This window comes from Argiope bruennichi, chromosome 1 (assembly GCF_947563725.1).
Source record: "Argiope bruennichi chromosome 1, qqArgBrue1.1, whole genome shotgun sequence".
Lineage (NCBI taxonomy): Eukaryota > Metazoa > Arthropoda > Arachnida > Araneae > Araneidae > Argiope > Argiope bruennichi.
The window spans coordinates 73,675,168-73,689,440 of NC_079151.1; the positions used below are offsets into that span (position 1 = coordinate 73,675,168).

General features: G+C 27.7%; 2 protein-coding genes across 2 annotated transcripts in view; one reads left to right on the top strand and one right to left on the bottom strand.

The window, feature by feature from the left end:
• Nucleotides 1-14,273, bottom strand: part of LOC129962896 (uncharacterized) — a 109,885-nt gene that overhangs the window by 74,999 nt on the left and 20,613 nt on the right. The gene's annotated exons all lie outside the window — the stretch shown is intronic.
• Nucleotides 11,871-14,273, top strand: part of LOC129972975 (uncharacterized) — a 33,739-nt gene continuing 31,336 nt past the window's right edge. The window contains exon 1 of the mRNA XM_056087312.1: nucleotides 11,871-13,064. Within this exon, the coding sequence (XP_055943287.1) occupies nucleotides 11,871-13,064 (1,194 nt within the window). The remainder of the gene's footprint in view (nucleotides 13,065-14,273) is intronic.

The window sequence follows — 14,273 nt, forward strand, 5'->3', positions numbered from 1 at the left end:
AAAATCAAGTATAACATTTGATATATCGTCAGAAAGTATCAAAATTGTGTATACGTCTTACAGTGGCTTTTTTTTTATTTTCATATCCTTTTCATTATTATTTTTTATTCTAATATCACTTTTTAAAATTTTCAGTAACACATTTAAATAATTCAAAATATAAGCTGTTTTAATATTCTATGAGGAGGAAGCGAAAACATTCCAAGATGAAAAATTTTGCCTTATTGTATATTAGAACAGTGAAATAAGTAACATTCATATATCCGTAATTTATAATTGTTTCCCCATGAATAGTACAATTTAAGAAATTATTTAAAACATGAAAAAGAAATAGTTATATATTTTATTTACTTCATCTGAAGCATATTCTTAATTATTCATTAAAATTAAATTATATCAGTGTTTAGAAACAAAAAATAAAGCTCTAAAAAATTAGAATCGTAGTTTCAATACACAGCAACTTTCAAAATAAAATTTGTCATTCCATTCTTTTGAATAAAAGATGGGGATATATTTTCTAATTGCCAAGATTAAATTTTATTTTTAATTGATAATTCATACTAAAAAAGATATTTGAGACTGAGGAAATGTTGAAAAATCATTGAACAGAACAGGAATATAATAATTCATCTTGACATCATAGGAAGATATCGCTATTAGACCACATGGTATGAATCTTTTATTATAAGTTAAAAATTAATTTAAAAAAAGTTTACCATGAAAAATTGTGCATTTTTTTCTGATTCAAAACACATTGATTTGATGTTATAATAATTTTACAAAAGTAACTACATTTCTTCAAAACATGTATCAGCAGTATGATAGATTACGATGCATTAACATTTTTTAGCTGCGCTATAACGCTGTATTTGCATTTTACGAGATTAAGTTCTTTTATTTAAGAGAAAAATATTTATTATTCAGCTTTTGGCAGAATAGAAAACTGGAAAACAATTGCAAGGAAATGTTTTTCAAGTTTTCACTAAACAAGTTTGTAGTATTAAAAGTATTGAGGAAATCTGAAGTCTACTAATCTTAAATTATATTATGATTCATAAAACTATGGCATATAATGTAACAAAATATGAACCATAAAAGTTTTGTCAACTCTTACACGGTAGTATGTAGATTTAATGGCAAACTAATAATGAATAGTAAATAAAAAATTAAAATTAACTAAAATTAGATGTATTAAAAATTTGAATAGCAACGTTACAATTCAGATTAGACCAACTCGTATAATGTTAACAAACAAGAATGCTCTCAAATATTAAATAAATTAGATAAAGTTTAAAAACTGGTAATGAAAAGAACTAATAAAAATTCTAATGTAAGAACTATAGTTATGTTATTAAAGTAAATATTAAGCAAAAATTAAATAATTATTTCACACAATAAAAGAATTGTTATTAATGTAAACAGAAGTAAATTTAAGAGGTGCTTAGACTTTCACATTTATACGAAATAAGTATATATGAATACGTATATAGTGTATATATAAACACAAATAAAAATGATATTTTTAGATTCATTTATGTGTTATGATTAAGTAATGCAAATGTTTGTTATGTAAACTAGAATTGTGCATAAAAATACCTTAATAAATTCTCTTATTTATTTTGGAAAATAATTCTGCTTAAAACTTTTTTTAATAAATTTATCAAAATAAAAATTAATCTTCAGAAAATTTCAAGATTTTTAAAAAAAGTTATACTGCTTAACAATTTTTTATCAATTAAATGTAAGAATCTACATTAATAATCTTTACTTTCAATGATGCAAAACATTGACACATAGCGCGAACTGTTTTTTTTTTTTTTTTTTTTTTTGCAAATATGCATAAAAACAAACAAACATGGAAATAGAACTTCAAAATTTTTCCGAAGAAAGAAAGAAGAATATTTTGTCTGAAAATATTTAACAAATAAGTGATTTTGAAAAATGGTAATTATCTCCTTTTATGTACTTTTTTCGAAAAGAATAAATAACATCTGCTTAGAATATCAAAAATTTAATAAGTTATTATTAAAAGAACGTCCTAAGGAAATATTTTCACTAAACATATTCCGCCTTAAAAAAATCATATTTAAGAATGTGGAATAAACTTTTGTTACTCACGTTCTTCATTTTTCATAGAAAATGATTAAAAACTGTAAGGAAATATTCGCTTGTTTTAAAAATTGTTCACTCGATTTTTAAATAAAATTAAAATATTTCCTAGACGAAATAAATATTTTACTTTTATAGTTCCAATGTTTTATTTTATTCACATATATTCCTTAGAATTTCGGTATAGTAAAAATATTATTTTTATATCAACGTTCTGAAATAATCGTTTGCACAAATAAAAATTTACCAGTTGCCAAAGGCAACATAAAACTTAGACTATGCAGCATTATAAGCATAATTCAGATAATCATTATTATTTAATTTGTGATGAATATTTATTTTAATACTCAGTAGATACTCAGTATATACTCAGTAGAAATTAATATTCGTATGTTATGATATTTTGTGCTTTGTTTTTTTAGTTGAAACTTTAACGCTCCTTATATTCTGAAAAAAAAATATATCATATGATTCGTTTTTTAAAGAATTCTGAAAAATACATCATCAACTTGAAAATGAAGAAATTTTTAATGGCTAATGATACAAGATGAAACAGGCTTTGCCAGTGATCCTTTGAACATCATCAACTTGATTCTGAATATCGAGAAATCTATTATGATGATGATGATTTATGATTAAAGGAAGTTTAGTAGAAGTTTCTAGAAATTTCTGCGGTCCAAACAAACTATATTAGAAATTTCAATAACAAAAATTTCGTGAATCTGGGCACCTTTGATATTAATTTACCAAAATTTACCACATTTAAATTTTATAAAATTCAAAAAGTTTAAAATAAAATTTAAGAAATACACAAAAAAAGTGATGAGTTAAAAAGTGATGAGTGAGTTAAAAAGTGATGATTTTCTAAGGTAAAAAAAATTGTCAAAATAAAAAAAGAAATCTATTAAAATTAGAAAATAAAAAATACGAGACTAATCGAGGATATTTTTGTAAATTATTTTTTAATGATATTTGTAAGCCAGTATACTATTTGTTAATTTCTCTCTGCGACATACATGATGAAAAATCGTCAAATGCTTTAAAGGTTGATTATTGAATCTAGAATTGCAAAATTTGACTTTTTGTTTCGTAGATGCTTAGTAAGAAAATGTTTCTGCAAAATTTTTAATTAAAAATTAGTCGACTTTTTAATGCTCTTTCTTTCTGGAATAATTTTCATTGTTCAAAAAAAAATTATTCAAAAAAATATTTTTACATTATTATCGTTGTTGTGTATAATTGTTCAAAAACATATTTTTACTACACTTTAACAATTTGCAATTATAATTAAAGGATTTATACTTAACTCGCTTTGAGACTGTATTAAATGTATTTTTTGAGTACACGTTATTGCTAATTGTAAATTTAAGAAATAAGATGAAGATAGGCGAATCAAATCGAAAACACGAAGCTACGATATTTTGGTTTAGAGGTTCGAATTTCACACAATTTTTCTTCTAGAATTTTGTACTTTTTCTATTTCTTATCTTTTATTATGAAAAGGGAAGGAAAGTAGAGGTCATTTTCCTCTTTTATTTATTTATTTATTTTTAATTACTAAAGATTCTCTATTTTATTGAATACAACTGTAAAATATTATGAAATGCATATACTAATAAATTGCTAATTTTTTTTACTATAAAAAAATTGGTAAAAATTCTTTTATTTAAACGGCTTTATTTTAAAGCAATTATCTAATAATTTTCTATTAAAGAGAAAAGAAAAAAGTACATCGATTAGGAAGCAGAAGATTATTGCCCAAATTATTCGGAAATATGAGAAAAATTCATATTTAAATCTTTCTAATAGTAAATAAAAGTAAATATGTCTATTTTCTTAAATTCAATTTAGTTTAATAGACAGTCGTTTTGAAATTATACAAAGATTAGTTAGTATAATTAACCTCAATTTCGAGTCATAATCAAATGCGAAATTTACATTTAAACATTCCTCCCAATTTCAAATTTCTGCTCCACTCCAGAGAAAGGGCATTTAATCGCCGATGCATTAAAGTCACGCCAGACTTATTAATAATCTTTCGGCTTCAAGATCGGAGGGTTCCAAGTTTGAAACCTTGATTCAACCAGAGATATACAGTACATGGTTGGTCTAATAAATGTTAAATCTGAAACCGAGGTCAAATATTCTTCCATTGTATGTTTATGTGTCGCCGATTCACCTCAAAATTACGTGGGTCATCTGAAAATCTCCTCATTTGGCTTCGAAAAGGGATATTGCTCTTCTAAAAACTTAAAAAATCATACATATCAGATATTAGTTGAATCTGGTCTTGAACTTGTATCCTTCCAGTGCCAAAATCAGAAGTTTTCTACCAGACTTTAAATAAGCTCGAAGAAAGTATATTTCTTTTTCATCATTATGTTTATTTTTTTATTCGTCATTTCTTACTTTCTTTCCCTTCCTTTCTTCTTTTATTTTTTTATTATTTTTTTCGAAATAAAAATATTTTTTGCTATTAGGGCATTGTAAACAACATCAAAATTCTTTTCAATTTATTCATAAGAACCCCATTACAAAAAGAAAAAACACACACAATTACGCTTTGTTATTCATGAAAAACAAAAACAAGTAACAAGTTAAAATTCCGCACACGGTGAGTTTTAAATCGCAGTCAATTACACATCGTACGTGCCAAGATTAACGCACACTTTTTTTCATAATGAAAAAAAAAAGCACAACTCGTCTACTCTTTCTTGTTGATATAATACCTCGGTGAGAGAGGAAATGAGACAGTAAGTAATCCCGGGGATATTAGTATCACATAAAACGCGACAAGCGTTTTCAATCTTCTTGATATGGATCAGATATATCTTAAAAAGGACGACAGCTTCGTCTTCTGCTGCGCGGTGCACCCAGGAATGTCAAGAAACATTCCGGTCCTTTCGGAAATCAATTTCTTGCCACCTGGCGATGTATACGTGTCACAATGTAAGTTATACCACTGTCAGCAAGGAGACATCGGAAATGTCTGTACACGTGAGTTGTGGAGTAGAATGTTATTAATTTTTTGTTTCCTTCTAAATTCAGATTACCTTAATGTTACCTACTATGAGAAAAGTTTCGTTAAATAGAAATGAAGCATCGCCTTTGATGAATTAGATTTCTGCAGATGAGAAAATACTGCGTAATGTCCGCTTGAAGGAAAATTTCTAGAATAAATTTATCTGTTATTGCATTTTTGAGATATATAAAGAAACAAGGGATATATATGCAGTAGATTTAAGATAAAATTGCTCAAGAGACAGATAAGGGGAAGACGATTCATCTGCTGTCAGTTTTTTGGGCTACTGTAGATCGCAGTTGATTATGAAAATAGACAGTTTTCTATAAATGTGAAGGAAAAAAATGAAAGAATGCGAAGAAGCCGTCACTGTTTGAAACCAAATACAAAACTAATTAAATAAATAAAACAAAGAATTAAACTTCTATTCGGAAGCATAGAAGCAAAATAATGTTTTAAGCCCAATTCGTTAGTTCTGTATAATTTCTTTAAATTTGTTTTTAATAATATAGCAGGAATAACAAGCACTTAGAAAAATGCATTTAATATATTTTGCAAACCATTTAATTATAGCAACAAAAAATGAAAAGTAAAGCAAAATATATTAAAAATACCTTTAAAAATTTATTAAAATTGAAGAAAAATTGTACTGATATATAAATGGTATCATACACAGAGAAGAAGAGGGTATCATACATGCATGATACCATTTGCATATTTCAAGAATTTTCATGTTTAAGGATTTGCATGTTCTAAGAATGTTAAAATATTATAAAAATGTTTTTTGAAAAATAAAGCATTTCGAAATTACAGAGAAGAAAAAGGTGAAAATTTCGCTGGATTTTTCATTAAAAAGATAATTAAAATTTAAATTATTCATTTAATCTCTAGTATAAATTCTCTATAAGCAAAAAATCAGGATCTATTTTTTTTCTCGTCTGTATTTAATCTTTGATTGCTTGATATTTTTTCATCACTTTTTGCTTTCATCACTAATTGCTTTAAAAAATAGCAAAAGAATATATAATGTATTTTTAACAGAACTTTCCGATTAAAATTTGTTTAAAAATCAAATTAAAATTTCTTTAACAAGTTCAAATTCATATTTTTATGCACGTTTCCGTTCTTTTAAATATCAGCTTAATGAAGAAATATGAATTGTTTAGTTCATTGATATCAAGCTTAAATGAATATTAAGAAAGAAGAAAAAACCTCAATCGTGTTATTGTAACTACAAACAATAATTTGAATATACAATAAAAAATTAATGATAATAAATTTAGTTAAAAATGGCTATAATTTTTCAAAATTTCATTTATTTTCAAATTTTTAGATCTCAATTTACAATTCATTATAATTAATATTGGAAAATTTCGAAATCAGTATTTTTTTTTCAAATTCACTATTAAGTAGCGCTACTTATCGATAAATTGAACTCTAAAATTATTTTAATTCAGAATATTGTCATCCAGAATGCAAAAGTTCAAAATAAAACTTTAAGTTTTAGAAAATGAGTGAAAAATCGATTGCAAATTTTCACCTTTTATGCAACTTGAACTAAGTTCAGTAGAGTATAAGTGTGTAAAAAATGGAAAATGCCATTTAGAAAAATTTTTAACGGATTGTTATTGATAAGGAAACATTTGTAAATTAGAGCTTTGTTTTAATTCCGTTAATCAATATTGTTTTCATTGTGGCATACCAATTTAAGGAGATTTTTTTTTTCAATCAGTATGTTTCAAAAACAAAGTTTAGTTCAAATTGTCCGAACACCTATTATCTGCATCATCTATTATCCGGATCTCATTGAAGAAAAACTAACCAAAATTTTCCAAGTAAAAAAAGTTAGGTACAAAACAATCGACTTCGATTGATATATTCAAGTAGTGATATTTTAACTCAGTATGAAAGTAAACAAATTATAACTAACTTCATTTTTGTAATCATTAAATTAATATTCTATAAGAAAATTTCATTTCCCCCCCTCACCCCGAAATTTTCTCTTTGACAATTATTCAGATATTCGATTATCCGAACCGAGTAACCGAGTCTTGTTCAGATTAATCCCGATATCTGGAGACCTTTGATATCTATGAGCATCATATCAGAAAGAAATGCCTAATTGATTCACCAATGAAAACTAATAATTTGGAGCACTTTTTCCTCACACCTTCAAGAAAAGCTTTGAACCTATTTTTAATGGTTGAAAAATGTCATTGTCAAAAGAGTGGCGGCTTAACCTCCTGGCCTTTCTGTCAACTTTCCGGTCGTTAGTGGAACTGCTTTATCAACCATCTAAAATTGACAGTTTAAATGACCCGGTCCTATCCATCTAAATCCAATCTCAGAATTAGATATATTGATCTCCACGTGCTTTGGGTGTGAACATGACTTGGAATTGAAATAAATTTGACACCCATGCAGGCCATATTTCTTTTTCTCTCTACTATTCACCACTCGCCCAGGATCATCGTAAAGACATCAAACCTTTTTCTGCAGCAGACGACGAGGAATGCTATTGGCATACCAATGTCGAGAGTGGCTTTGTGCTCCTCATGTCAGGGGTATAAATCACGAAGAATCTTTCGTCGAAACGGAAGAAAAAAAAAAGTGTTTTTAATTCTTGCCTTCAAAGAAGAACACAGCCTTATTTGAAGATGGTTGGATTCGAGGCCGAAGAAAGGTTTGTGCTTGGAAAATTAATTGAGTTCTCTGGGCGTTAAATGGAAATCATAAAAAGGTTACTGAAAATGAAATCGAAGTGAAAAATATCATGAAACGTTAGCTTCTTTAAACACTTTGATTTGATTTGTGGCAGGTTTGTAATGATGAAATTTTGTAATGGATTTTTCATCCGCTTCTTGAGGCTTAAAATATTGTGCACTTTTGTATTCTCTATAGCAGTACAATTTTTTAATATTTTCAGACCTCATTTATCAGTTAATCATTTATTAAATTTTGATTTGATATCCGGAGCTAGTTGTGAGTTTAAAAAAATAATAATCTGATGTTTAAAAAGAGGAAATAAAACAAAAAAACTCATTCAAGAAAGGTCGAACTCACTGTTTGTATATGCTAAGTTCGGTAACTCTAAGTCAAATGGCCCGACCTCAAGAGTACTGCTACAACATAGATATTCGTCTTTGTTATTGATAGATTCCATTCGAAACCAATCATGAATCGAAAATAAAAGTGTGTGACATATATCGTGGTTTCACTGATAAAGTCGTAAAATTATGAAATTAAGCATATCAAGAGGGTGTTGTTGAAAGTACTTAAATATAAGCAATAAGTTTGAAGCTTTCAAGTAATATGGAACTATTTAAATAAATTGCGTAGACCGTAAAAAATAGATTTTAAATTCTGATCGCCAACCTTTGGCATTAATTCCATAGTCCAATTCTGAACACGTTACTTAAGCTCGCATAAATAAAGTAATTTTGATATAAAAATTTGACAGTCCGTAAATGAAGTAATTTTGAATTGAAAATCAGGCAGTCCATAAATAAAGCAATTTTCGATCTTTCTCTCTCTCTCTGATAAGCCAGTTTGATCGATATTTCATTTTACTATTTTAATATTCATGAGCCATTAAAAACACATTTCACAAAATTACACTAAGTTTTTGAACAGTTAAAAACCAAAGCTTGTGCATTTTAATTTTACTTAAATTACATAATAGCTATTGATAAAATGCATGAAAAGTGATGGATTTATGAGGAAACACCTTTTATCGGAAAATATTCAAACACTTCTGAAAATAAATAGAAAATTTACTTCAAACTTGCAATCTAGTAAGTGCGATTTTTAAAAAAATCATGAAATATCGTTAAAAAATTATTCACTTATATTTCAACAGCACCCTATTCTATTTTATGTAATTTTAATTAGTACTAACTGGCATACCTATCATCTATGGGAATTAAAATATTGTTGTCAATTTTTTTAAATGTATATAAGGTTTTCAGAGCAAAGAAAGTTTTATGTAAAAAATTATAACAAAAAATTCTGTTACAGGTTTATTTTTAACTAGCTGAAATATTCAGCATTTCTCGGGATGAAATTTACATGCTTTTTACTGAAGAAAAACTTATGGTTGAATAGTCACAAAAATTTCATTAAAATTTTGCATATACTTCAATATGTTTGATCAAAACTTTAATTATACATCATATGAGAAAACATAAGTAATTAATATTTAAATTCGATGAAATCCAATGCATAAGTAAAAAAACTTTTAAAAATTATTTTTAATACGAAAAATTATTTAATATAAATTATCATAGTAGGCAGAATCTTTCTATAGTATGCAATTTTAATTTTAAATAATAAAGTTTAGAATTTTTTTAAGCCAAGAAAATAACACTGCCAAAAAATATTTAAAAAATAAAACATAAATATATAAAAAATAAAGGCAGTTTAGTTCAAAGTCTCATCAGTGCCAAGGATTATTGATAAATTTTGAAATAAACGATTAAAATTGGTTTACTTTTAAAATCGTTTGCATTTATTCATTTCTGAAAAATTAACAGAGTAAAGGAGAAACTTCTAGGAATTTTTTTTATATGCGTATATATATATATATCCTTCAAATCTTTAAAAAAAAATCTGCAAGAACACAATTATAATTTTATGAAATAAATATTTCATTACGATGCATTTTATTTATGTCATCAAACACCAAATTATTTTATCAAACTATAGGTTTAAATTTATTAAACATTAAAGGATTACTAAATGCGAAATATTAATTTTTCTCAAATTGTCTAGATATGCAATGTGTTCTATACGATGTTATGGAAGAATGGTTAATTCGTTTCTTTTAAGGTCATCAAAACTTAGTATTTTCGTCAAAAAGGAAAAATTTTTCATATATTTTCCTTTTTTGACGGTCATAACATCGTAATTATCTTGTCCCTAACTGAGGGTTAGCAATATAATATATAATCAGAAATAGCCTTAAAAGCACAGATTATCTGTTAGTTTGTAATTTGAAATACGAAAAATAAAATGATGTAAAAATAGCATTTTTCGCCTCCTTCCTTCAATATTATCGTACAAAGTGAATGTAACACTTAATTCTGAAATAGCTACTATTTATAAGAAAACCGAAGCATCTTTAATATACCTCTAGAAAGTGAAAAAAAAAAATATTGGAAAGAAAAGATTATATTGGGAAAAAAGATTCTAAAGTTTCTTTTTTTCCCCTACCAGATGTTTGTAAAAATTTCTACTATTCTAATTGCATTCATTATAAGTCTATATCACTGATTTCGTTGATGGATTATCCAATTCAAAGGAATATCAGAATTTCCAGGTAACCAGAAAGAATTTCCAGGTAGGTAGACTAATCAATTGCCTAAGGCTACTAGAGCTAATTAATAAGTTAAACTAAATGACTACAATATTTGTCTTGAGGTAGCGTTCACTAATCGTTGCTTTAGTGTTTAGTAGTTTGTATTCGGCTAAACATTTCCGCTACGTCATAATGTTGAAAAATGATTTGCTGGCTTAAGTTTCAGTTTCGTCATTTAATCATGATTCACAATTATGAAATCTATCCTAAATAGTCATAGAGCAGTTAGAAAATAAAAAATTAAATAAAAACAAATGGGTTCATATTTTTAAAAAATCTTGACCTAGGAACAAAAAAGAACATTTAATAACTGAATCAAAGTTGATTGATTATAAGAATCTGTAATAATGGAATGTTTTACCATTTTTATGAAAAAAATTTACTATTTCAAATTGCAATTTTTGTTCGTAACAGCAAGAACAATTCTTTTGCTGATTGAAATAATTGTTTTTATTTCGCTCCATATTTTTGCGAGGTGGTAATCGCAGATCTCATATTATAATTTAAGGTATCCGAATACGTTGAAATGGCTATTTTTTTCAAAAAATCGTATTTTTAGTTTTTGGTTTTATTGAATAAAGCAGTTATTTAGCTTTACAAAACAGCTTGTACTTTGTTTCTACGTCAATTACAAGCCGAGATATTAGCAAATTAGTAAAGCTCGGTAAACCGGAAGTGGGTGTTCAAGTAACCGGAAGTAAGCATTTAAATGCCCATAAAACTGTCAAATTTGATTGAAATTCCGCGATTTTTTTAAAAAATAATTTTAGTATATTATTAATTTAATATTTAAAATAATTCTGCACCTTAAGGATATCTGGCAACGTAAAATTTAAGGAAATCTGGCAACATTAGTTTGTTTACATTTGTAGCGTGCGTTGCGATTTTGTTGTGATCTTCTTGTTTAGTTTTTACAAAAATAATAGTAATCTGCATTAATTTGATAGATTATTAGTGAAATTTTAGAAAGTGTTAGTGTTTTTAACAGTGCTAGTAATGGGTAATAATAAAAACAAGTGTTACTCTCGCAAACGGAAATTCGGAGGGAACAGATACTCCAGTAAAGCTACAAAAAGTAGTAAGTTAGATGCTTCACTGTTAACAGTCAGTGAAACAAAATTAAAACAATCTTCGAAACCTTCAGATATTCCTATAAACAACGAAAAGAATGTGCTTATTAATTTCCAAATCCTCAATGACATTATTTCATCATTATGTTGTCCTGTGTGTTTTAAAAGTGGAGTTAGCATTATCCAGGAGTCTGTATTTGGCTTAGCGATGAATATGACATTAAAGTGTAAAAATTGTGACTATTCAATATCTTTCTGCACCTCTCAAAAGGTAAATAAAATGCATACCATAAATCTTGCATTTGTTTTTGGTATGAGAGTTATTGGCAGGGGACATTCTGCAGCGAAAAAACTGTGTTCTGCGATGAATGTGAATGTGCCTTCGAAAAAGTCATTTGGCTATCTCGAAAAAAAACTGGAAGCTGCTGCTAGTAACGTGGCATCCAAAACAATGAAGGAAGCTGCATTAGAAATTAGAGGTGACTCAGTAACTGAAGAAATAGCTCAGTGCGGTGTGTCAGTTGATGGCACATGGCAACGAAGAGGGTATTCATCTCTGAATGGATGTGTCACGGTCATTTCAATAGACACTGGAAAGGTGTTAGACATTGAAGTGATGTCGAAAGTGTGTAGAATTTGTGACAAAAAAAACAGCGAAGCAATAAACTCTAGTCATACCTGTACAAAACATACAGGTTCGTCTGGTGCTATGGAACCTCTTGGTGCTTATCGTATTTTTGAAAGGTCTGCTGACATGAGGAAACTACAATATATAAAATTCTATGGCGACGGGGATTCAAAAGGATATGATGCTGTGAAAGATGTTTATGGGAAGGATAGCGTTACAAAATATGAGTGTATTGGACATATACAGAAGCGTGTTGGCACAAGGCTAAGAAAATTAAAATCGAAGCAAAAAGGTCTTGGAGGTCGAGGAAAACTTACAGACACCTTCATCGATAAATTGCAAAATTACTACGGAATTGCTATCCGTAGTAATGTGAATGATTTGGAAGGCATGCAAAAGGCAGTAATTGCAGCATTTTTTCACTGCTGTTCCAGTGCAAAACAACCAATGCATGGTCAATGTCCAGTTGGGCCCGAGAGCTGGTGTAGATATCAGCAAGCCATATCGAACGGAAAAAAATACAAGGAAAAATCAAAAGGGCTTCCAAAAAATGTCCTCAATAGCATCAAGCCTGTATACATGCAATTATGTGACAAAAATTTGCTACAAAAATGCTTGCATGGGAAAACCCAAAATGCAAATGAATCGTTCAATGGAATTCTTTGGAAATTTATTCCAAAAGAAATTTTCGTTGAGTTGTCAACATTGCGGTTGGGTGCATACATGGCAGTGATTCAATTTAATAAAGGATTTGAAGGACTGCTAGATATTTTAAGGCATTTTGGTGTAAGTTTGGGGGTGTTTACCCTCAAAGGTTTTGCTGAACTCGACGAAGTGCGAGTTAACGAATCCAAGCGACATTCTTTGCCCGGAGTTAAAGTTGCCAGAAAAAAAAATCGGGCAGCTAAAAAGAAAAAATTAGTTAAAAATGAGCAAGCAGAAGGTTTAACTTATAAATCTGGGACATTTTAGGTTAGTAGTCACATGTATATAGCATATATGTGGTAAGTTGTAATAAAAATGCATTTTTCTCAAAATCACTTTTTTTGCATATTTTGCCAGCGATAAAAATGATAACTTGAATTATTCTAAAGCAATTGCTTTGAAACTTGGTATAATCTTTCCTTATAATGTTTTCTAGAGCGTGACCTAAAAGAATGTTCATAATAGGAATATTTTTTAAATTATGGTATGTTATTTGAATAATGGTGTTATAAAATATGCAAAATACCCTGTGATGGTTCTTCGACTAGCTCTAGAAGTTTTATTTATTGGGGTAGCCTTAAAATTTTAGGTCATTCCCTAGGTAATTGCATAAGGATTATTTAAATACTAAATTTATTGAATTTGGTTAAATAGAATTTCGTGTACCATTTTTGAAGTTTTCCTAAAATTTCTTCAAAATTCACCATATATCTACCAATTTTCTAAAACTAAAAAAAATTATTGCAAATTTTAACTTATAATAGCTTATGTACACATAAACTGAAGTCAAAAAACATGTTAATTTGTTTCTATATGATAATTTTCAAAAAAAGTGCTCCGAACGTATTCGGATACCTTAAATTAACAAATAAATTTATTCTACAACTTAATGTAGTTTATTAAATACCTTTTTTAAAATGGAACCATTCGTCTTTAATAGCATTATAAGAATAAGTCTAATCTACATTCTTTTAATGTTTTCATAAAATCTACCATATATTTAGTATAGTTTTCTTGTTTATTAATGATGGATTTTTTCGAAACTTATCTCTACTTAAAATTCTTTTACTTACTAATACATAAAATGAGTCATATTTAATAGATACAATAAATGAGTTATATTTATTCGAATATAAGCAAGCAAACAAGGAAAAAAGTAATACCAATAGTTTCTATTTATATTCTGATAATAAATAGGACATTTATAATAACTCAAAATAGAATAAACAAGCGGAAGCGGTTTCCCCCAAATTTTTCTCTGTATTCTCTAATGAAGGCATTATTCTCCTAAATTCACAAAAAACAGAACACACTGAGTAAAGCCGTGAAAGCAAGGATTGACGTTCAGAGCTCTGCACATGAAAGTTGTATGTTTCGTAATAT